We start from the raw sequence: 25334 nt of genomic DNA on the forward strand, positions 1-25334 counted from the left end.
GAACTACCTGAACGATTGGACCTACAGTTCCCAGGATTCCTCAGGGGAAACATTTACAGCCTTACTGTAGCTGCGCTATGTGCGACTACACGGAGTGCCCGACTACATATCACAGAATGCCGGAGTTGGGGGAAAAACAGAACAGTACCGCCCTCCTGGACTACACTTCGGAATGTCCAAGCCTTCTGATGTGCAAGTGTCCAACTACCTTGGGCTGCTGGTTTTCATTTTCCAGAATCCCTCACTTCTCTTTAGGTATTATTATGATCTGAGTGTTTATGGCCCCCACCAAATTCATATGTTTAAATCCTAACTCCCAAGATGATGGTATTAGGAGGTGGAAACTATGGGACGTGATCAGATCAAGAGGGCAATGCCCTCATGAATAGGATTAATGCTCTCTTGTAAGTGGCCTGAGGGCGTTCTTTTGCCTCTTTAGTTATGTGAGGACACAGCCAGAAGGACCATGTATGACTTAGAAAGCAGGACCTCACCAGACACTGAATCTGCTGGCACCTGATCTTGGGCCTATGTGCCAGCAATTTCACTCCTAAGTAAATACCCAAGAGAACTGAAACATATCCACACAAAAACTTGTTCTAAAAAAGTTCATAGCAGCATTAGTCATAATAGTCAAAAAGTGGATAAGACCCAATGTCCATCAGCTGAGGAGTGGATAAACAAAATGTGGTCTATCCATATAATGCAATAGTATTTAGTAATATGAATGAACAAAACATTAATTCATGTTACAACATAGATGAACTCTGACAACATGATGCCAAATGAAAGAAGCCAGACACAAGAAACCATATATGGTATGATTCCATTTATATCGAATGTGCAGAATAGGCAAATCCATAGAGACAGAAAGTAAATTAGTTGTTTCCAGGGCTGGGGAGATGTAGTTGCGAATGAGGAGTGACTGTTAATACGTACATTTCTTTTTTTTCCTTACTTTTTTAGAGACAGCGTCTTGTTATGTTTCCCAGAATGGAGTACAGTGGCTATTCACAGGCATGATCATAGCACACTGCAGCCTTAAATTCTTGCGCTCAAGTGATCCTCCCGCCTCAGCCCCCTGGGTAGCTGAGACTACAGGCATGCACCACCACACCCAGCTCAGGTAGGGGATTTCTTTTGGGAGCAGATGAAAGAGTTCTAGGATTAGATAGTGGTAATCATTGCATAATATTGTGGATCTTTTCAAAGACAGAAAAATGTTATGTGACAATATCTCCTAAAGCGTTAAAATGTAGCTAAACTCAAGGCTAAGACAGGGAAATCCCAAGGGCCAAAGATGAACAGGCAAGTCAAGCCCACAGATGGCAAAACTGAATGATCCCACAAGGGCTGGGCATACTAGGTAAGAGCTAAGGAATTAATCTTGTGTGTGGATGGGAGTTAGAGTAGCCATGCATTTTGGGAGACACGAACTATACAATACTACAAATGAAACAGTTCTCTCCTCTTGACTGTGAACAAACACCAACCAACCAAAAACAAAGCCAGATAGCTCCCAGCTTCTACAGCTGTCTTGTGACTAACCTGAAAACTCTGATCGTGAGGAGGGTAGATGTAGACTATACCTACAGTCTTATCAGTTATGGGGCGGAGGGGCAAGAAATTATTTGGTTTAGTCTACTAGTTTTGGTTACAAATTACCTTGAAGGAAGACAACCTAATGTGGTATCTGGTGATACAAAGAAAGAAAAAGAAAGAAAAGAATATAGGTACTGGATTTCTGAAGCCCTTTATTCAGAAAAAAGTTAACATAGGCCTGAGACTGTTATACTTAAAAGGCCTGCTTGCAACATGCTATAGTTTGATGGTTTTCCCTTGTTAAAACTTAATCCCTTCTTGCTTTTTCATTGCTTCCACCACATGAGGACATAGCATCTGTCTCCTCCAGAGGATGCAGCAACTAGATGCCATATTGGAAGCAGACAGCAGCAGCCCTCACCAGACGTTAAACCTGCCAGCATCTTGGCCTTGGACTTCCCAGCCTCAAGCACTGTGACAGATAAATTTCTATTGTTTATAAATTACCTAATCTGTGGTATTCTGTTATAGCAGCACAAGATACAAGGTTAGCCCTTGACTGGTGTCTGGGAACTTGAATTTCAGGAGGATTTCCACAATTCCCTGATAAGAGTGGCTCACCATGCCCCAGCTATTTGTATAATGTGATTTATGCTGAATTCCTTCTGGGAATCTAGAATTTTGGCCCCAGCTGGCCTGTGTGACCAGTTCCAAAACAAAACACAACGTAGTGCCTAGGGCACTAAGTCTCCATTGAGCTTACTGGGTAGACATTTCACATGTTACAATTCAATGCTGGAAAAACAGTACATCATGAACGATTCCACAGGGAGAGGATTATTGGAAGCTTGTACCTGATTTCTTCTGGACTTCATCCCATGCACAGTTTCCCGTTGCTCAACTGACTTTGTATCTTTTACTATAATAAATCATAGTGACTATGATAACATAGGGTGTCTTGAGTCCTCCTAGTGAATTACAAGAATGTGAAGGTGGTATTATCAATCCCCAGCATACCATGTAAATTGAGGTAGCATGGACCTTAATGAGTAGCCAACATCCAGTGAAGGTATACTGAAGAAAATCAATAGTGGAAAAAGTCTCCCGTTAAGATATAATTTATTGAGTAAAGCCCTTTAATCCAGCAGTTCACAACCTTTTTGGCACAGGGGACCAGCTTTGCAGAAGACAATATTTTTCCACAAGGTGAGGTGGGGGGATGGGGATGGTTTGGGGATGATTGAAGCACATTACATTTATCATTTTATTCTCACAAGGAGCGAGCAACTTAGATCCTTTAAAAAAAAAAAAAAAGTTTCGCTCTTGTTGCCCAGGCTGGAGTACAATGGTGCGACCTCAGCTCACTGCAACTTCCATCTCCTGGGTTCAAGTGATTCTCCTGCCTCAGTCTCCCAAGTAGCTGGGATTACAGGCACCTGCCACCATGCCTGGCTAATTTTTGTATTTTTAGTACAGATGGGGTTTCACTATATTGGCCAGGCTGGTTTCCAACTCCTGACCTCAGGTGATCCACCCACCTCAGCCTCCCAAAGTGCTGGGATTAAAAGCATGAGCCACTGTGCCTGGCTGCAACCTAGATCCTTCACATGCATAGTTCACAGTAGGGTTCATTCCACTGATCTGACAGAAGGCAGAACTCAGCTTTGCTCACTTGCCCACTGCTCACCTCTTGCTGTCTGGCCCTGTTCCTAACAGGGTCTGTGGCCCAGGGGTTAGGGACCCATGCTTTAATCAACTACACTGAAAATATCACCATCATGTCCAAAGAATAGGGAATGGCATTCAAACCCACTCTTTGTCCTTACTGGTTCCACATCCAGTAAGTGGATTGCACTTTATTCACTTATGCACAATTTTTCCTCAGTGAACCTTTTTAAACATACCTCCCTAACGTATGTATACCACTTTGTTTTCATTTCCAGGATTCTCTCTGTGTTACAGATTAATGCTTTAAAAAATGTAGCAAGCAAGGCCGGGTGCAGTGGATCATGCCTGTAATCCCAGCACTTTGAGAGGCCGAGGCGGGCAGATCACTTGAGGTCAGGAGCTCGAGACCAGCCTGGCCAACATGGTGAAACCTCATCTCTACTAAAAACACAAAATTTAGGCCGAGCATGGTGGTTCACGCCTGTAATCCCAGCACTTTGGGAGGCCAAGGAGGGCGGATCACAAGGTCAAGAGATTGAGACCATCCTGGCCAACATGGTGAAACCCCGTCTCTACTGAAAATACAAAAATTAGCTGGGCATGGTGGCGCACACCTGTAGTCCCAGCTACTCAGGAGGCTGAGGCAGGAGAATTGCTTGAACCTGGGAGGCAGAGGTTGCAGTGAGCTGAGATTGCACCACTGCACTCCAGCCTGGCAACGGAGTGAGATTCCATCTCAAAAAAAAAAAAAAAAAAAAAACTTAGTTGGATGTAGTGGCATACCCCTGTAATCCCAGCTACTCGGGAGGCTGAGGCAGGAGAATCGTTTGAATTCGCCAGGCAGAGGTTGCAGTGAGCCAGGATTGCGCCACTGCACTCCAGCCTGGGCAACAGAGAGAGACTCCGTCTCAAAAAAAAAAAAAAAAAAAGAAGTGTAGCAGGCATTAATTGCAAAGATACAGTTGTTCACATTCATCCACTTATCCATGTATTCAGAGAATTTTTTTGTTTTTAAAATTGGCTTCCGGCACATATACACCATGGAATACTATGCAGCCATAAAAAATGATGAGTTCATGTCCTTTGTAGGGACATGGATGAAACTGGAAAACATCATTCTCAGTAAACTATCACAAGGACAAAAAACCAAACACCGCATGTTCTCACTCATAGGTGGGAATTGAACAATGAGAACTCATGGACACAGGAAGGGGAACATCACACTCCGGGGACTGTTGTGGGGTGGGGGGAGGGGGGAGGGACAGCACTAGGAGATATACCTAATGCTAAATGACGAGTTAATGGGTGCAGCAAACCAACATGGCACATGGATACATATGTAACAAACCTGCACATTGTGCACATGTACCCTAAAACCTAAAGTATAAAAAAAAAAGAAAAAAAAAATTGGCTTCCAGAATCTATTACTTATGATCTTATGTGCCATATAATGATATAGAACAATCATATTTTGAAGGGATTATCATATAGCACTTTTCGAAATTCTAATGTACATAATTTACTGCTTTGGTAATAGTGATGTTCAATAAGAAATTAAAATGTAATTTATGGAATTATAAAATGGAAAAATACCACAAAATGCTCATTGCAAGAGAAAATAGCTAAAAATAGTATCCTTTACACATTATCTTATGCATGTACATACACACTCACTCACAAAAATGTATAGATTTCATTATGCTACAAAAGCAATAATCTATGATCTTCCAAAGCCCATATTCTTTCTTTATCCTGTCATTACAGATACCTGCCACCATTTTAATGACTTCAGGTCAATACAGGAATGAAAATATCAAAAGTCAAATTATTATAGAGGAACACACACTTCCATTTAAAACAATTCATTGACATCATTGATATGTTAGTCTTTTTGGTATTTTAATCTCATAATCATAAATTCCAATTATATAACTTCCAAATCAGAGATATACAGTGTAAATTCTGAAAAACACTCTTCCTTAAACCCATGTTTTACTGACAGCAATAGGGAAAAGCATGGTAAATGCCAATCCTGCCCAAATAATACATTTAATAAAATTATCAAATTTCCACAAGTTGTTTTTGGTATTCGCTTAATGGGTGTGGGGTAAACATATGGTAGAGCCCCTGCCTCAGAAGTTTTTTTTTTTTGCGATGGAGTCTTGCTCTGTCACCCAGGCTGGAGTGCAATGGCGCGGTCTCGGCTTACTGCAACTTCCGCCTCCCGGGTTCAAGCAATTCTCCTGCCTCAGCCTCCTGAGTAGCTGGGATTACAGGCGCCTGCCACCATGCCTAGCTAATTTTTGTATTTAGTAGAGACGGGGTTTCACCACGTTGGTCAGGCTGGTCTCTAAGTCCTGACCTCAAGTGATCCACCTGCCTTGGCCTCCCAAAGTGCTGGGGTTACAGGCGTGAGCCACCACACGCAGCCAGAAGTTTTAATAAGAGAATGCTACAGTTATTAGAAGGCAATCATGTCAAAGTCTGGATGGAAATGTGGAAAGTCAGAAATCAAATAAATTCAAGGAGGTTGATAAAAATTTGGCATTGGCAGGCCGGGCGCGGTGGCTCAAGCCTGTAATCCCAGCACTTTGGGAGGCCGAGGCGGGCAGATCACGAGGTCAGGAGATCGAGACCATCCTGGCTAACACGGTGAAACCCCGTCTCTACTAAAAATACAAAAAAAAAAATTAGCCGGGCGTGTTGGCGGGCGCCAACTACTCAGTAGTAGTCCCAGCTACTCAGGAGGCTGAGGCAGGAGAATGGCGTGAACCCGGGAGGCAGAGCTTGCAGTGAGCCGAGATTGCGCCACTGCACTCCAGCCTGGGGGACAGAGCAAGACTCTGTCTCAAAAAAAAAAAAAAAAAAAAAAAAAATTTGGCATTGGCAATTACTTCTGACACTTTAAAAGTGTTAGAGTAAACCCCTGCCTTAACATTAATGGATTAAAAACTCAATTGTGTAATATTCAGTAAACTCTTGTCAGGTTAATTAAATTTTTTTCAGTCTGCACTGTCAGAAAAATCACAAAAGATACTTCAACTTGGCCGGGTGTGGTGGCTTACGCCTGTAATTCTAACACTGGGAGGCCAAGGAGGTTGGATTGCTTGAGCTCAGGTGTTCAAGACCAGCCTGGGCAACGTGGTGAAACCCTTTCTCTACCAAACATACAAAAATTAGCTGGGTGTGGTGGCACATGCCTGTGGTCTCAGCTACTCAGAGGGAGAGATGGGCGGATGGATGGAGCCTGGGAGGACAAGGCTGCAGTGAGCCATGATTATGCCACTGCACTCCAGCCTCGGTGACAGAGCAAGGTCCTGTCTCAAAAATAAAATTAAAAATAAAAGTACTTCAACTTATGTTTTATACAACCCTTGGGAAACTAGACAGGCTCTCAAACAGTAAGAACCAAATGTGAGAGAAGAGACTAGAGAGAGGACAGGTGTCAACTGTAAAAGAGTAATATCATATTAATATTGTAGGCTGCAGTATCCAGTGGTTTTCTGCATTTCAACAAATGTTCATTTCCGCAAATAATTTTATTTTGCAGGTTTCTTCCTTTGGATACAATGTTCAAATATTGTGCATTTACTCCTTTTGATTCAGTTAACAAACAAGTATTGAGCACACCTACAAGCACTAGTCAATGTTAAGGTTGTATAGATTCAGCAGCAAAGTTCCTGCCCCCATGGAGCTTACAGTCTAATGGACATCAATTCTGGCACCTTCATCAGCAGACTTTTTTAAAGCCCAGGTCAAACTCATTTTCTAAGTCCTATTTCCTAGGTGACATGTCATAAATGTCAAAGTTTTGACAGAATGCTTTACTGTACCACTTAACAAGGGTTCTCAGCTGTGTGGTCATGGACCACTGGGATATGTTGAGCTATTGCTTAAACACTGACTTAAATAAAACAAATATTTTAAATAAGAGAATGCTACTGTAATTAGAAGGCAATCATTTCAAAGTCTAGATGGAGGCCAGGGCAGTGGCTCATGCCTGTAATCCCAGCACTTTGGGAGGCCGAGGTGGGTGGATCACATGAGGTCAGGAGTTCGAGACCAGCCTGGCCAGTATGGTGAAACTCCATCTCTACTAAAAATACAAAAATTAGCCAGGCATGGTGGTGTGCACCTGTAATCCACTGAGGCAGGAGAATCGCTTGAACCCGGGAAGTGGAGGTTGCAGTGAACTGAGATTGCACCACTGCATCCAGCATGGGCAACAGAGCGAGACCCCATTTCAAAAAAAAAAAAAAAGTCTAGGTGGAAATGTGGAGCGTTACAAATCAAATAAATTCAAGGAGGTCGATAAAGAAAATTTTTCTCTCCTATGAAATCTGATTACAAGCATTCAGGTTGTACATGAGTTCTGTTTTTTTTTTTTTAATCACCTTGTAGAACTTCCCCCCTCTGACAACTCTCTGATGTTCTTACTATTCTCATCATTTTCATAAAATGTACCAGCAGCATGAATTTTGTGATGACTTACAAGATTTGATCGCCAGCTGAACCTCTTACCACATATCTCACATTTGTAAGGTTTTTCCCCAGTGTGAACTCGCCTATGATACTGTAGTTGTGAAGACCGACTGAAGACTTTACCACACACATCACATTTGTATGGTTTCTCTCCTGTGTGGACACTCTGATGAAGTTGGAGACTTGAAGCCTGACTGAAGTGCTTCCCACACTCCCCACATGTATAGGGTTTTTCTCCTGTGTGCACCCTCTGATGCATATCAAGGTTCAAGCTCCACTTGAAGCCCTTTCCACACTCCCCACATTTGTATGGCTTTTCTCCAGTGTGGACTTTTTGATGGGCTTGAAGGTGTGCACTCCGACTGAAGCTCTTCCCACACTCTTCACATTTAAATGGTTTTTCCCCACTGTGAACTCTCTGATGGGTTAGAAGATGCGAGGCCTGACTGAAGACCTTCCCACACTCCTCACAATTATACGGTTTCTCCCCTGTGTGGATCCTACAGTGAATTTTAAGATCTGCTCTACGACTGAATCCCTTTCCGCACTCTTCACATTTGTATGGTTTCTCACCGGTATGGATCAGCTGGTGAATCTGAAGTCGTGAGCTCTGATTGAAGCCCTGCCCACACATTTCACACTTATAAGGTTTCTGTACACTATGTGCTTTCAGATGGATTTTAAGATATGAACTCTGACGGAAGGCTTTACCACATACTTCACATTTATAGGGTTTTTCCCCTGTGTGGACTACCAGATGCACTTGATAATGAATTTTCATTCTGAAGCTCTTCCCACACTCATTGCATTTGTATGGCTTCTCTCCAGTGTGGACTCCCTGATGGGCCTGAAAACTTGAACTGTAAATGAAACCCTTACCACACACTTTACATACATATGGTTTCTCTCCAGTGTGGATTCTCCGATGGGCCTGAAATTGTGAAGGCTGAATAAAGCACTTACCACATTCTTCACACTTGTAAGGTTTCTCTCCTGTGTGGACCCTTTGATGGATACGAAGGTTTGAGCTACAAGTGAAACACTTACCACAGTCCTCACATTTGTATGGTTTCTCTCCTGTGTGGACCATGCAATGATTATTAAGTGCTGATCTACGACGGAAGTTCTTACCACATGTATCACATTTGAATGGTTTCTCCCCAGTATGGATTCTCTGATGTTCCTGAAGATGGGAAGCATGTATGAAGGCCCTCCCACATTCCTCACAATTGTAAGGTTTCTCTCCTGAGTGTAATTTGCAATGTACAGTAAGTGTTGATCTACGACTGAAGCCTTTCCCACATTCCACACATTTGAATGGTTTCTCTACAGTGTGGACTCTCTGATGAGTTTGCAGATGTGAGCTCTGACTAAATTCCTTACCACACACGTCACACTTATAGCGTTTCTCTCCCATGTGGACTCTCTGATGAATATGAAGGGCTGAGATGTAACAGAAGCTTTTTCCACACTCATCACATGTATTAGACTTCTCTCCTGAGTGTAACTGTTGATGAGGATCAAAGTTGCAGACATCAGTGAAGGATTTTTTGTACTCATCACATTGGTGAAGTTTCTGTCCCGTATGAGTTGTATATAGTCCTGCCCTAACCTGGCAGGACAAATCACCTTGTCTGGGGAACCGAGAAATATTTATCATGGAGTCTTCATACTTGATTAAATCACTTGCAGTCTGTTTCCAGATTTGCCCCCAGTAAAGCTCTTCATGTCGTCCTGCTTCTGGAACAGTCTCCATCTCACTTTGGATCTTGTCTGCTGTAAGGACAGAGAATTCAGAGATGTGGAGGCTCTGTTAAAAGTTTTCAAGATGTCATACTTAGGCGAGAGCATGGGATTTTAACAAATCCAGAGAAGGTCCAGTTTGTGTAATGGTCTTTTCCACTGTGTATCATGATCTCTGACTTCCACGCCTAGATAAATCAAGAGGTGGTCCAACTGGCTGCTATCTACCAGGCATTAGACCATACCAAGTCTCCTATGTGAGACACAAGTTAGAAGTCAGAGTTAATTTTAAAAATTAATATGATACAAATTGTTAATTTTAAAGTCAGTGTAGAATAATAAATAGTAAATTATCTAAATATAAAAAGCATAGGCCAGGCATGGTCATGCCTGTATATCCCAGCAATCTGGGAGGCTGGGGCAGAAGAATAGTTTGAGGCCAGGAGTTTGAGACCAGTCTGGGCAACAAAGCAAGAGTGTATCTCTATTAAAAATATTAAAAGTTAAAAAAAAAGTAGATAATATGAATCAACAAGAACTTCAAGGGACAGAAGAAAATAATCAAATATTTTGCAGTTTAGGTTCATGTTACATATTCAAATTATTAAATAACCTGAAATATTTATATTTATGTGTTCAAAATACAGTTGACCCTTGAACAACACAGGTTTGAACTGCATGTGTTCACTTACACATGGATTTTCTTCCATCTCTGCCATCCCTGAGACAGCAAGACCAACCCCTCCTCTTCCTCCTTATAATTTTCTTAATAAAATTTCTCTTTATTATAAGAATAAAGAATTCTTCCTTAATTGTAAGAATATAGTATATAATACATTATAACATACAAAATATGTATTAATTGACTATGTTATCAGTAGGTCTTTCAGTCGAAGTAGGCCATGAGTAAAGTTTTAGAGGGGAGTCAAAAGTTATACTTGGATTTTTTACTGTGAGGGGAGTTGGTGTCCCTAACCCCCATGTTGTTCAAGGATCAACCATATTCTTGAATATTCTGCATAACATATACACTTAATCTTATTTTTCTGTGTTAATAGACATTAAATGAGCTGGCAACTATTATAAACTCTTGACCACTTCTAATATAACTTAGATTTAAAATATGTCTTCTGAAAGGTTTATCCTTAATAATATTCCAAAATGTTTAATCTTGTACAAAGAGATATAAATATTTGGAAATTATTTTTTAAATGAACTCTTCCACAAAAGTTTAGTGGAATTAAGTACCTCTAAGAAAATTTTTACAGGGGAAAAACTTACTCTCCTCCCTGCAGGAATAGTCATTTAAAAGCTGCCCCTTGGCAGGGTGCAGTGGCTCACACCTGTAATCCAAGCACATTGGGAGGCTGAAGCCGGAGGATCACTTGAGCCCAGGAGTTCAAGACCAGCCTGGGCAACATAGCGAGACTCTGTCCCTACAAAAAAACTTTTAAAAAAATTGGCCAGATGTGGTGGCACGTACCCGTAGTTCCCACTATTTGGGAGGCTGAGATGGAGGATCGCTTGAACTCAGGAGTTAGAAGCTGCAGTGAGCCATGATTTTATCACTGCACTTCAGCCTGAGGGACAGAGTGAGACTTTGTCTCAAAAAAAAAAAAAAAAAAAAAGAAAAAAAAAAAGCTGCCTCCTCCTTTGCATCAGTAGACATTTGTTAAATGGTATCTACATAACTCTGCCTTGAGTCATTTTATTGGCAAGTTACTTCAATGTCCAGGTGACTGGAATGGTTAACATGACTTGCAGGCTGGGAGCAAGTATCTAACCACATACTGACTAAAATATAAGCAGATAAGCAGATGGTGAAACTTTAGCTTCTGTCAGCAAGTTTCCTACATGAGGACTAAAGGGAAAGAAAGTTGAACTGATAACATATATTATTCTAAAACCTGGCAGTAATTCAGACCTCCAAGAAAAAAAAAAAGTGAAAAAGAAGTAGACTCCAATCTTTCACAACTGAGATGGAGATAGGGAGAAGAAAAAGATGATGTCACAGTATAAACTTTGAAAGCCACCCCCACAGCAGGAGTTATATTCAGGCAGGAGCTCTTCCCAGATAGCGAGATGGATGATTCCTCACTTCTTGTGGGTCTCTGCTCAATGTCAGCTCACCAATGAGGGCTGCTTTGTTACCCATTGAAAAATAATGAATCCTGTCTTCACCCAATTCACCTCTAGCAACTTGAATTTGTCTATGTTCTTCACAGCACTTTTAACCACTGGACACACTAAGTTACTGGTTGTTTAATGTATGTCCTTCCCACCACAATGCAGCATCAATGAGGGAAGCATTTTCTAATTTTGACATAATACTCATTTTACACTTTCCTACTTTATAACCATTGTCCAGAACTGTGCCTGTCACAGTGAATGCTCAATAAATGCATGTCAAATGAATAAATGAACCCCAGCTTGACTGTTTTTGTGTGAGAATTTAAGCCAAGTCCTAGAAGAAAAACATCTTTTCCAAATAAGTTATTTGAAATAGGAAAAGAACAGAAAATTGTAATTTTGCAGAGAAGCTGAAAAGCTGTACAAGAGACAGGTACATCCAGGGTGAGGCTAATAAGAAAATTTGAAGGTGGCAAGAATCACTTGGGATGAAAAGAAAGCAGGAAGCCCTATACACTGGTTTCTTCTGAAGCTCTCAATGTAGATAAGTTGGGCCTTTCACAACATTTTTTCAAATGAAAAACTGTAGCCCTTTAGTGAGCTGTGAAATAAATTTAAAAGCTTGTAATAAGCATTCAGAAAAAAAGAATCAGGATAGAAACTATCAGAGTATTACCACCAGCAGGAAAGGGGTCCTTATGTGAAATGCTTACTAAAGCCATAATGTCAATCTTTACAGACATGAAATGTTTGCTTCATTGTTCTAGTTTCAATGAAAGATGCATTTCTTGCTATGGCTCATGCTTAAAAGAGCTCAAAAACTTTGGTTCTAGAAGTTACCTGGTCCTTAATTAAGCAAACTGCTTCAAATGGAAAAACAATTTCCAACTGTGACACCTTGGAAAAATATTCATAGGAGAGTATGTAACTCTTGGTGTATGTGTGTGTATATATATATATGTGTGTGTATATATATATGTATATATGTACATATATATGTGTGTATATGTACATATATATGTGTATATGTGTATATATGTACATATATATGTGTATATATGTATATATGATCATATATACGTATATATGATCAATATATGATTATATTTAACAAACTGACCCTCAAAAATAGTTTTTTGAGGGGGACAAGTTTCTCTGATGATGTGACAATTTTGAGAAAGAAGTTTCTTCATTTTTCCCAGGTTATAATGTCAACTAGTTGAAAATAAAAGCCAGGTCTTTATAAAGATAAAGGAAAAATTGTATGACATCTATATTCTTTAATATATGCTTAATGGTTACTACATTTGTAGAAAATAAAAGCACAGCATATTTTTGAACCAGAGAGTCAGGGAACATTCAGTTGTGTTACTTTTGCCATTCAAAACTTAAATCTTCCACCTCTGGCACAGGGGAGGCAAAACCTGGGGGCAGTGATGTGGATGGGCACTTTGGAACAAGCAAATGAGGTTCAGATGGGCAGTCTGCTGAAAGGAAAGCAGTTTGCAACCTAGTTACTATCTGACACCTTAGGAAATAGTTATCTTCTTGTGTGGGGGAGCTGTCTCAGAAGTAGACATCAGAATCTTCATTCAAAGATTATTCCTTCCCAGAAATGAATGTGTTCCATATGATGGAAGCCTTCAGGAAAGCCACTGGGAAGGCTTGTTACTCAGTGTGGCCACAACCACAATGGTTGTAAGTTTTCACGGTATGAGGTACAAGTGCACACACAAACATTCACATGAAGGGCACCTAAGGCAGAAGAAACTGGATGTGCAGCCATCAGAAAACAAATAATGTTCTGCAACCCCCTTCATTCACTCTGGTTTGTGTATGACCTCTCCTAGCTGCAAGACCCCTAGAGTGAGGTCACATCCATCCATTAATGCCTTCATTATGGCAACAAATATTTATATTAACAGATATCTGCCATGTAACAGGACTATTTAGGCACCGATGATAGAGTAATAAACAAACAAACAAAAAAATTCCTCCACTCTTGGAGATTATATTCTAGTGGGGAGAAAGAGGGGACAAGCAAGTAAACCAAAGTCTATGAGACACAAGAGAAGGCAGGGCAGAGAGTAAAGTACGGCATTTCCAGTAAGGACGTCAGAAAAGGCCTCCACTGTGAAATTAAAACTGAGCAGAGACCAGGATGAAGTAAGAGAGGGGCCGAGAGGATTGTAGGCGAGTTTTTCCAGGCAAAGACAGGGGCAAATAAGGGCTTTGAGGCAGAAGTATCTGTAGTTGGCAGAATAATCATCCCCCAAAGAATCCATGTTCTAATTCTCATCTTAAGAATATGTCAGGTTATGACAAAGGGTAATTAAGGTTGCAAATCAGCTGAACTAAAAATAGGAGGCAATTCTACATTATCCAGGTGGGCCCAGTGCAATTAGAGGGTCCTTATAAAGTGGAAAAAGAATGAAGACAGAATAAAAGGGAAATGCAACTATAGAAGAATGATCAGAGAAGCAGTGCTGCTGGCTGTGAAGAGGGCCACAAGCTATGAAATTTGGCAGCCCCTACACACCGATAAGGTAAGGATACAGATTCTCCTTCCCTAGAGCCTCCAGGAAGAAACAGGGACCTGCTGACAGCTTGATTTCAGCCTAGTGAGACCCATGTTGGATTTCAAACCAAAAACTGAAAGACAATACATTTTTATCATTCAATCCACTCAGTTTGGGGTAATATGCTATGGCAGCAGTAAGAAATACAGTGTCTAGGTTGGACACAGTGGTTCATGCCTGTAATCCCAGCACTTTGGGAGGCTGAGGTAGGCGGATCACTTGAGGTCAAGGAGACCAGCCTGGCCAACATGGTGAAACCCCATCTCTACAAAAAAAAATCAGCTGGACGTGGTTACAGGCACCTGTAATCCCAGCTACTTGGGAGGCTGAGGCAGGAGAATCGCTTGAACCTGGGATGCGGAGGTTGCAGTGAGCTGAGATTGCACCACTGCACTCCAGCATGGGCGACAGAGCGAGCAGTGTCCTTACCAGGTCTGGGAAACAGCAGGGAGGGTGATGTGGCTAGAAAAGATGGAGCAAGAGGTAGAATACAAGAGATGTAGTCAGAGAGGCAGAGGGGGATGAGCAGCAGACCATGTAGGACTCTATAAGCTCCTTTAAGAGGCTTCAACTTTAAGAAAAATAAGAAGCCATTCAGAGTCTTTTTTTTTTTTAGATGGAGTGTCGCTCTGTTGCCCAGGCTGGAGTGTAGTGGTGCGATCTTGGCTCACTGCAGCCTCTGCCTCTTGGGTTCAAGCGATTCTCCTGCCTAAGCTTCCTGAGTAGCTGGGACTACAGGCGCCGGCCACCACACCTGGCTAATTTTTGTATTTTTAGTAGAGACAAGGTTTTGCCATGTTGGCCAGGCTGGTCTCAAACTCCTGACCTCAGGTGATCCTCCTGCCTTGGCCCCCCAAAGTGCTGGTATTACAGGCATGAGCCACCGTGCCCAGCCCTGTACAAGGTCTTAAGCAGAGGAATGGCAATCTGACTTACATTTCCAAAGGATCACTTTAGCTGTGACATGGAGAATGCCTGTAGGAGAACATACTTTATACTATTAAGGGTGGATGCAGTGCGCCCAGTACGAAGGCTGTTGCAATCATCCAGGACAGAGGTTTGGCAATTTGGACCAGATGGCAGCAACAGCAGGGGAGAGAAGTACAACAGATGGACAATCATGTAGAAGGACTCTCAGCTGCGTGATTCTTACCTGATTTCCCTTTTCTTTGAGCTGCTGTCTTCATCATATCAAGCTTTTTTTCCTTTTCTAAAGGGAATACATCATGTTTGAAGGGGTGATGCCCTAGAACATGCAAAGTCACATATTTAAAACAAACACACTAAAGATACAACTGAATTTACTGGCAATTTGAATTACTACTGTATACTGATCAATCAATCAAAAGTAGTGTTTTCAAACACTTTTAGAAAAACCTAATGAATATCAGTATTTCAAGATCCAGACACATATACATAAATATGTGCTATAAAAACCTATTTCTGAAAGGAGTCGGTTCACTTGCCTTAGGTAGACAGCAAGGGAAGGGTCTTTGGAAAGCCCCTGACCCATGGGTTAGTGCCTTATTTTTATATCCATGAAAAGCAGCCTGGAAAAAAAATTTAAGCTGCAGGCACCAATAAGGGAACTAGCACAGGGTGTTGTGCCTGCAGACATGCCCACAGCTGCACAGATAGAAAAACCTCCAGCCCATTTGGATAAAAACTTGTACAAACCTCCAGCTCACTCAGATAAAGGAGCAAGGCCCGGCATAAGAATGCCTTTGTCCTTTGTATAGTCAGCGGGCTCCCAGGAAAAAGTTTCTTCTCCTTTTGTGGGCATGGGTACAGTGGGCTCCAGTGGGTTCCAGTGGGCACTCTACTTTCTTTTTTTCAAACTGTAAGTCCAGCCTCTATAAATCTTCACTTCAATCTGATTGGTCCCAGGCCAAGGTCCCGGGCAAAGGTAAGTCACACTTTCTCCAAAACAGCCCACAAACTAAGCACATTCCTTCCCCTTCCCAGTCCATAAAAACCCCAAACCCCTGCCTCATAGGGAGAACCCTGTTTGGGTCCCCCTCTCTGCTGGCAAAAAGCTTTCTTCTTTTGCTTATTAAACTTTCACTCCAACCTCACCTTTCTGTCTGCACTCATTAATTTTCTTTAAAATAAAACAAAAAACTTTGGTGTTATCTCAAACAGAAAAATTGTTACATCTTGGTTCATTACCAAAATTACATTTCTAACCAATGTCTTTTTTTTTTTTTTTTTTTTTGAGACAGTCTCACTCTGTCACCCAGGCTGGAGTGCAGTGGCGTGATCTAGGTTCACTACAACCTCTGCCTCCTGGGTTCAAGCGATTCTCATGCCTCAGCCTCCCAAGTAGGTGGGATAACAGGCATGCACCACCACACCTGGTTAATTTTTGTATTTTTTTTTTTTGGTAAAGATGGAGTTTCATCATGTTGGCCAGGCTGGTCTCGAACTCCTGACCTCAGGTGATCCACCCGCCTCAGCCTCCCAAAGTGCTGGGATTACAGGTGTGAGCTACTGTGTCTGGCCCCCGTCTATTTTCATTAAATCTCCTCCCACAGGTTCTCACACCACTCATGCAATTTATCAGTTTTATTTGCTATGTATTCCATTTATTTTAATGAACTCTGATATTTCTATCTCATTTTATTTCACTAAAAACTACTGATAGGAAAGTCAGGTCTACAAATGTAGGTGACTAATTCCAAGATCTCCAAAGTGTTGAACCCCTGAAGACACAAAATCACTCCAGGAGACCGACATTGAGTGTCAGAAGGCTCATGTCCTCACCCACTGACAGCAGGTTCCTGAAGTTCTCCAGCATCACATCTCGGTACAGATTCCTCTGGACAGGGTCCAGCAGTCCCAACTCCTCCTCAGTGAAGACCACAGCCACATCCTTGAAGGTCAGTCCCTCCTATAACATCAAATACACCTCGCTTCAGTCTTATTAACAACCTCTTGAAAAGAAACAGCACTGAGAAAGTGGGGAGTATGTGGGGGAAGCTGGTCCAGATTTTCAGAGACTTAATGTGTAGATTTCTCACCCCTTCTCCTTCCATCTTACCAATGCCACACTTTGATTTTCCTTAGCGTCAATAAAAGTACATCAGTGACAATAGCCTTTGACATTTCCTTTGTGGCTTCACTGAGTCTATTTGTAAGTAACCATCTAGAACCGTAAATGATGCATCCTGAGCCATACAGGTTTCACCTTTTGGTAAATATTACCAGTTGCCCCAGAAACATTTAGCAAGTCAAAACCAACATACATGATAACACCCACCTTCCTCCTCTCTCACATAGGAACCCTGGATGCTATCCCTTTTCATTAAAGTCTGCCAAACTAACAAGCTTTTGGTAACATATCTAAAACTGCTATGTAGTTTTCCTTCTGTACACCCAGGGCACACAGCACCAGCAATACCTGCAGCATTTAGTGTCATGATCTGGAGCCATCCTGCCTCAGTGCACACAAGGGTACCCTTCAAAGTTGTGTGACCTTGGGTAAGTTCACCTAGTTTCATCTCGGTATGATAGTTCTTACATGACAGAGTTCTTTCAAACGTTGAACAAGAGACTGCATATAGCATTTGGAATCGTGTATGGCACAGACCAAGTACCTAAGAAACATTAGCTATTATTTATTATTATTAACATCATCATCTATTTCACCTCATTTCATGACTGTATATTATTCGAGGGAACTGATGATCTGCATCTACCTGTTCTAAATAATGAATATTGAATTTTCAATATTGTTATCATTATAACCAATCCAGCAAAGAACATCATTTCATGTAGATCTTACTTTCTTTCCTTTTTTTTTTGTTTTGAGACGGAGCTTCGCTCTTGTTGCCCAGGCTGGAGTGCAATGGCACAATCTTGGCTCACTGCAACCTCTGCCTCCTGGGTTCAAGTGATTCTCCTGCCTCAGCCTCCCGAGTAGCTGGGATTATAGGCATGCGCCACCATGCTCAGCTAATTTTGTATTTTTAGTAAAGATGGGATTTCACCATGTTGGTCAGGCTGGTCACGAACTCCTGATCTCAGGTGATCCACCTGCCTTGGCCTCCCAAAGTTCTGGGATTACAGGCATGAGTCACCCTGCCCATCAGATCTTACTTTCACGTGTGTTTAAAATGATTGCAGGCCATGCACAGTCGCTCACACCTGTAATCCCAGCACTTTGGGAAGCCAAGACTGGATGACTTCTTGAGCCCAGGAGTTCAAGACCAGCCTGGGCAACATGGTGAGACCCTGTCTCTACAAAAAATTAGCTGCATGTGATGGCGTGTGCCTGTGGTCCCAGGTACTCAGGAGGCTGAGGTGAGAGAATTGCTTGAACCCAGGAAATCAAGGTTGTGATGAGCGATGATCACACCACTGCACTCCAGTCTGGGCTACAGAGTGAGACCCTGTCCCAAAAAAATAAATTAAATTAAATAATTGCAAATAAAAAAAACATCAAAAAAATAAGCACATTAAAAATTATCACATAATGGCAGATTTTCTTCCTTTTTTCCTGCCTCCTAATCTTTCAAGAGAATACAAGCACTTGGCTGGGTGCGGTGGCTCACGCCTGTAATCCCATCACTTTGGGAGGCCGAGGCAGGTGGATCACGAGGTCAGGAGTTCAAGACCAGCCTAGCCAATATGGTGAAACCCCATCTCTACAAAAAATACAAAAATTAGCCAGGTGTGGTGGTGCACACCTGTACTCCCAGCTACTCGGGAGGCTGAGGCAGAAGAATCACTTGAACCCGGGAGGCAGAGGTTGCAGTGAGCCAAGATCACACCACTGCACTCCAGCCTGGGCAACAGAGCCAGACTCTGTCTCAAAAAAAAAAAAAAAGAGAGAGAGAATACAAGCAACTTGTTTCTCTACATGATGACCAAAAGCAGGTTATAAATTTTCCAATGGTTTTGATAATCTAATTAGGAAGAACAATTCTTTTTATTATTCTTACTTACTTGATTATAAATGAATACCAATGTTTATTATGAATTTCATCTTTTTTGACACCTGTGTGGTAAATATTTTTGCCCCAACTTGTTATGTTTCCTCTTAATACTCTATAAGGTATCTTTTGTCACAGAGTAATTTAAAGATTTTATATAACCACTGTGCTAATCACTGTCCTTGTGCACCCGGAGTGCTGAGCATCTTAGTGCATCTGAGGTGCCACCACGTTAGGAAGACAAGAGGTCCCCCACTACCTGTGGACGTTATCACCCAACAGGGCACTCCAGACACTCACACCGTGGGTCATTCAACTGAAAAATATTTGTTTCCTTTTGTCTCTCACTTTCACTTGAATGGAATGGCTAATGTTTCTGACCCCTGACTTTCTATGCCAATCTGAGAAGGTTTCTCATATTTCACCTGTTTAAGAGGAAGAAGAGACCAGGAACCTCCTCATTCTGCTGCTCTGAGTAAATACAGTAACAGAACACAACTGACTGGCAAATCTTCCGTATCACTGGACATTTTAAATGAAGGTTATTACCTACTATTTTGGTCAAACTGGTTACTTTATAAAGGCAATAAGACACTAGTAAATAAAATACATACGAAGTATGATTGAGGCACAGAGAACACAGAATCTAGCTCTTCCTATATGAAAACTCCAACAATATTATTTGTGTGAAGCAGCATTATAGCCTGTTGTGCTGTGCCATGTTAGAATATTCTATCTACAGCCAGGCACAGTGGCTCATGCCTGTAATCCCGGTACTTTGGGAGGCCAAGGCGGGCAGATCATCTGAGGTTAGGAGTTTGAGACTAGCCTGACTAACATGGAGGCACCCCATTTCTACTAAAAATACAAAATTAGCTGGGTATGGTGGCACATGCCTGTAATCCTAGTTACTCGGGAGGCTGAGGCAGGAGAACTGCTTGAACCCAGGAAGCAGAGGTTGCGGTGACAAAAAAATCAGCAGAAAGTTTTCAGAATTGATTTTTGAGGAAATGGTTATGTAGGAAAATTGTCATTGCAGTGTTATTTAAAACAATAAAATTCTTAAATCACCTAAATGTCCATGAGTGGGAAGTAGTCAAAAATAAAAAGGCACATTAATTAAATGGGAATATGGCATAACCTCAAAAAATGAACATTACTTAGTACTTAAGGAAAAAATAACAAAAATGAGATCTATATCATGAATACCAATATAGTTATGAATGCACATTAGGAAAAGACTGTAAGAAAATAAAAACAGCTAATATGTAAGCAGAGAAGTAAAGTAGAACTGCTCATTCCCACTAATTTTTCTACTCCATAAAATAAATACAGTTGTCCCTCTATATGCTTGGGGAATTGGTTCAAGGACCCCTGAGGATACCATAATTTGTGGATGCTCAAGTCCCTTACCTAAAATAGTGTTTGTACTGCAGTCAGCCCTCCACATCCATGGGTTCCACATCCGCAGACTCAATCAAAAATACGTATGGTCAGCCTTACATAGACTCAGGTTTCAATCTGTGGTTGGTGGAATCTACAGATGCAAAATTCAAAGATGCAAAACCCCTAGATGTGAAACCCACAGATACAGAAGGTCGACTGAAATAATAAAATAAGCAACTCAAAAGGCAGAAGGACGCACTTAGCATATGCCCGTTGTTCTTGAGTCTTCCTCAGGAAACATGACAATGTGAATAGTGAGATGGAATTTTAACAGCAAGAGAGGCAAGCCTTATTCACCTTGAATGTGGTCATTCTTCTTCCTGTTTCTGGGAATTTGCAGAGTCCTGAGTTATGCCATTTGAGAGAAGGCAGAGTCGTGCCTGGAACACTATGGAAGACATAAAAAGAGACATGAAAGCGTGGCCAGGGATGTCCCCACCAACACAGATGTGTATTGTGAATTAGCACATGAATGTTCACAGCAGCATTATTCATAAAAATCCCAAACTGCACACAACCAAAATGCCCTCCTATGGAAAAATGGATAGACAAATCCTGGCATATCCATACAATGGAATCTTATTCGGAAATTCAGAGGAATGAAGTACTGACTCGTACTACAACATGCATGAACCTTGGAAACACTATGCTGAGTGAAAGAAGCCAGGCACACAAAACCACAGATTGTATGATTTCATGTATATGAAACATCCAGAACAGACAAATGTATATAAAAAGAAAGTAGGTTACTTGTTGATGGGGATTTGGGATAAGAATGGGGATTAAATGTAAATGGGCAAGAGGAGTCCAATTGGGGGATGAAAATGATCTAAACTAAATGATGATGATGATTACTACATTCAGCAAAGTTCCTAAAGATTACTGAATTGTACACTTCAAATGGGTGAATTCTGATATGTAAAATACACCTCAATAAAGTTGGAAAAAAATTACTAATCTACATGTCATTTAATTTAACAAGACTGAGTTCTGAGTCCATATTGATAGAATATTTACTTTTGAATGAATGAATAAGCAAACGGGAACAGGGGATGCTGGTCTTTACAGTATGATGCCCACTAACAAATGTATCTACTCATAAAAATTAATTTTATTTTAATTTATTTGAGACGGAGTTTTGCTCTTGTTGCCCAGGCTGGAGAGCAGTGGTACAATCTCGGCTCACTGCAACCTTCTCCTCCTGGGTTCAAGCGATTCTCATGCCTCAGCCACCAGAGTAGCTGGGACTACAAGTGCACACTACCACATGTGGCTAATTTTTGTATCTTTAGTAGAGACAGGGGCTTTTGCCATGTTGGCCAGGCGGGTCTCAAACTCCTGGCCTCAAGTGATCCACCAGCCTTGGCCTCCCAAAGTGCTGGGATCACTCGGGCTCTGACCCTGAGGGCCTCAGTTCCATAACTCGGGACTCAGGCATGACCCACTGTGCCCTGCCCTCTTATACTATTTTTGCAACTTTTCTATAGACTTAAAATTATATAATTACTGTATTAAAGTTTTTTTTTAATCGGGAAATAGTCATAGGAGTAATAATAATGAGAATAAGAATGAGCATGATAGACTATGGGAGGTCACTAGTTTATTATCTCTTTATTTGGAAATTTCCATGGATAAGCAGATAAATAGAAAAACATTAAGAAATGTATAACAAAAATTTTGTAAAACATTTATAATATAAACATAGAACCACTAAAACAAAATGCATTAGAAATTTAACCATTACTATCTTTACATCCTGATTTCATAGGTAATTAAAATTTTTGTATCTTCGTATTTCTGTAATTTCTGAATGCTCCACAGTGATACGGTTCTATTAGAATGTGAAATATTTGTAATAAATGAAACAAAATAGTTGACAGTTTTTAAAAACTGAGAAACTCCAAGCCAATTAGCCTTGCTCTTAAGGTCCTTTAATCAAGTTCTAACTTCCCCACCAGAGTACAGCTAGTTCCTCTGCCTCAATGAGAATATATTCAAGAGATGATCAACTCGGGCTCTGACCCTGAGTGCCTAGGTTCCAACCCCAGCTTCACCTCTTACTACCTGGATGACCAGTACCTCTCCACAGAGTCACGGTGCGGCTTAAACGTATCTAATTGTATAAAGCCCCTAGAATTGAAGTTAGCAATTAAGGCTTAATTATTATAAATGTCCATGCCCTATTACACATGCTACAAAGATACAGTCTCTGTAAAAGAAAAATGACAAGTCACACTCACGTGGAGCTTTGCTTTCAGTAGCCAAGAAGTCAGTCCGCGCAGTCCTTTTTCAGGCTGGGGAAGGAGAAAGCTGTGAAACACTCTGACTGGGTCGCTGTCCCCGAGAAAAGTTAAATGCTCCCCTCCCTTGGTGGAAGTGGACGCAACCCTCGCCTTCCTAAAAAGAGGTCAGAAAGCGTCCGGGATCGTCCAGCGTCCTGCAGGGATCAGAGACAAGGGCTGGGGCCCCTGCTGCTGGAGCTCTGACCCCACGGGGGTACCTAACAGGTTTCGTGGGAAATTAACAAGAAAACACCACTCACCAAGTGACAGGGACTGCTTGTGTTGTGTAACCTATTCCAGTTCCCAAAACGATTCTACAAAGATAGTCCTAACGTCCCCATTTTAAAGAACAGCAAGGAGAGGCCCAGGGAGATTAACACGCCAACCTTGCACTGTAAAAGAGTGACTACGCGCCTGGAGTGCAGGGAGGCGGAGTGGGCGAGCTCAGAGCCCCAGAAACCCTCAAACCAGGCGAGACGCGACCCAACCAGGTCCCAATGCCCCCCGCTTCCCGCCCCGGCACAGGAGGGGAGCCCCATGCCCAAGAAGGCTCCGCTGACACAACAAAAGCCGCCGCCCTCGCCCCTCCAAACCTCTGCTCTCCGACGAGGCTTCTTTTCCCATAACCGGACCACCAAGTCCTGGCGAGCCACAAGCTTAAGTCCCTGACATTAGGAAGGGCCCGCAAGTCGCGGAACTGGAACAAACTACCGTGGAATGCGCCGTGACAACCGCTCCCCCTTCCCCGGAGCGGAAGTGCCCGCGACTCCACTGATTGTCGGGACTACATTTCCCAGAATTCCCCGGATCCGCCTGCGTGGGTCAAAAGGACCACGACTCCACTGAGCGTTTGGATTACGCTCAGAATGCTGAGAGAAAAACGTTCAGAATCTCACCCTTCAGGGGAAAGCGTTGGGACTCCGCGGTGCTCCTTGACTACGATTCCCGCAATGCCCATGGGGAACGAATCCTATATCGCTGAGCGCCTGGTAGGGAATGTGGACTGTGACCCTGAGAGTCGTCCTTCCCTCTCCCTGAGTCCTTGAGCGAAAATATTGAATAGACAGCAATTCCTGAAGTCTAAACGCCTCCCAGGACTACAGGAGGATTATTGGAAAGAGAACAAGCGAGGAGATACAATCTTCAAGGACTACACGGGGAATGACTTTTTAGGGGTCAGTAGATGATTGATGATTGATTACTATCAACTGATAATATGAGGCCAAAACTAAAAGTTTAAAGAGTGAGCAAGTACAATGGTTTGGGAGAGGCAATGAAGAACATAGAAGGTGCCAGCCTCTACTCCGGACTCTGGTACCACTGGTTTGGCAGGAAAAACAATCATCATTTGAGAGGGCCAGTGGGGAAGCCCTGTCCTCATGGAAAAGCTATCTTCTTTCATTTACACTTTTCATGGTATTATGTCTACTGAAGAGGTAAAAACACCAAATTTCAGAGAAGCTCTTAAATTGCCCAATACTTCAAAGCAAGTATAACCGGTGAGGCGCTTGGCATTGATGTCAGACACCCAATGCCTATGATTTATTTAATGCAGTAGCATTACGGAGGAACCTATACATGAAGGAACATATTTTATTTTCTTCCTTTATATTTTTTGATTAAAATATCGTTATAGTTAGCAATTTGGAATCTGGCTTATACGTTGGTTGATACAAATTAATAATAGAATAAAGCAAAATCAGAAAACAACCCATCTAAAATCTTTCTTCAAGATAACCAGGGGCTCGGTGCGGTGGCTCACGCCTGTAATCCCAGCACTTTGGGAGGCCAAGGCGGGCGGACCATGAGGTCAAGAGTTCGAGACCAGCCAGGAGAACATGGTGAAAACCCATCTCTACTAAGAATACAAAAATTAGCCGGGCATGGTGGTGCGTGCCTGTAATTCCAGCTACTCGGGAGACTGAGGTAGGAGAATCGCTTGAACCTGAGAGGCAGAGGTTGCAGTGAGCCAAGATCGTGCCACTGCACTCCAGCCTGGGCAACAGAGCAAGACTCTGTCTCGGAAAAAAAAAAAAAGATAACCAGATTTTTTTCTCCCCATAAACATACATTGGCCTATTGATATGGTTTAGATCTGTGTCCCCACCCAAATCTCATGTTGAAATGTAATCCCCAGTGTTGGAGTTGGGGCCTGGTGGGAGGCTATTGGATCATCGGGGAGGTTTCTAATGGTTTTTGGCACCATCCCCCTAGTGCTGTTCTCCTGATAGAGTTCTCATGAGATCTGCTTGTTTAAAATTGTGTAGTACCTCACTCCTCGCTCTTTTCCTCCTACTCTGGCCATGTGAAGTGCTGGCTCCCTAGTCGTCTTGCAGCATGGTTGTAAGTTTCCTGAGGCCTCCCCAGAAGCTGAGCTGATGCTGCCATGTTTCCTCTACAGCCTGCAGGACTCTGTGTGAGCCAATGAAACCTCTTTATAAATTACCTAGACTCAGGTATTTCTTTATAGCAATGCGGGAATGGACTAATACACTTATCAATCTATATTTTTGTTTTTTAAAAAACGA

At 42.0% G+C, this 25334-nt stretch overlaps 1 protein-coding gene and 1 long non-coding RNA gene across 6 annotated transcripts; one reads left to right on the forward strand and one right to left on the reverse strand.

The window, feature by feature from the left end:
- Window positions 1–76: 76 nt before the first annotated feature.
- On the forward strand, window positions 77–2856 carry LOC131380955 (uncharacterized). Its single transcript, XR_009209281.1, has 3 exons — window positions 77–255; window positions 967–1126; window positions 1890–2856. It is a non-coding gene; the product is annotated as an uncharacterized LOC131380955 (long non-coding RNA).
- Window positions 2857–6140: 3284 nt separating this feature from the next.
- Window positions 6141–23610, reverse strand: ZNF234 (zinc finger protein 234). Of its 5 annotated transcripts, none has more exons than XM_032172667.2 (7): window positions 23400–23610; window positions 22765–22818; window positions 20822–20912; window positions 20492–20615; window positions 16908–17034; window positions 15298–15390; window positions 6141–9468 (listed from the first exon to the last, which is right to left on the reverse strand). In XM_032172667.2, the coding sequence occupies exons 5-7, from the start codon at window positions 16939–16941 to the stop codon at window positions 7601–7603; spliced, it is 1995 nt and encodes a 664-aa protein (XP_032028558.1). In that variant the 5' UTR covers window positions 16942–17034; window positions 20492–20615; window positions 20822–20912; window positions 22765–22818; window positions 23400–23610; the 3' UTR covers window positions 6141–7600. The 5 variants fall into 5 exon arrangements, with proteins under 5 accessions (XP_032028558.1, XP_058282282.1, XP_032028557.1 ...); XM_058426299.1 differs by having other exon boundaries at window positions 20724–20912; XM_032172666.2 differs by lacking the exon at window positions 20492–20615.
- Window positions 23611–25334: the final 1724 nt, after the last annotated feature.

Source organism: Hylobates moloch, unplaced genomic scaffold (genome assembly GCF_009828535.3).
Source record: "Hylobates moloch isolate HMO894 unplaced genomic scaffold, HMol_V3 SCAFFOLD_13, whole genome shotgun sequence".
Lineage (NCBI taxonomy): Eukaryota > Metazoa > Chordata > Mammalia > Primates > Hylobatidae > Hylobates > Hylobates moloch.

What these genes read in the sequence shown, in the direction of transcription:
- ZNF234 (XM_032172666.2), bottom strand. An exon ending in CAGGAACCTGCTGTCAGTGG is followed by an intron (nt 15,391 to 16,907) that starts GTGAGGACATGA and finishes TGCATGTTCTAG; the next exon opens with GGCATCACCCCTTCAAACAT. An exon ending in TCAAAGAAAAGGGAAATCAG is followed by an intron (nt 9,469 to 15,297) that starts GTAAGAATCACG and finishes CTGTCCTTACAG; the next exon opens with CAGACAAGATCCAAAGTGAG.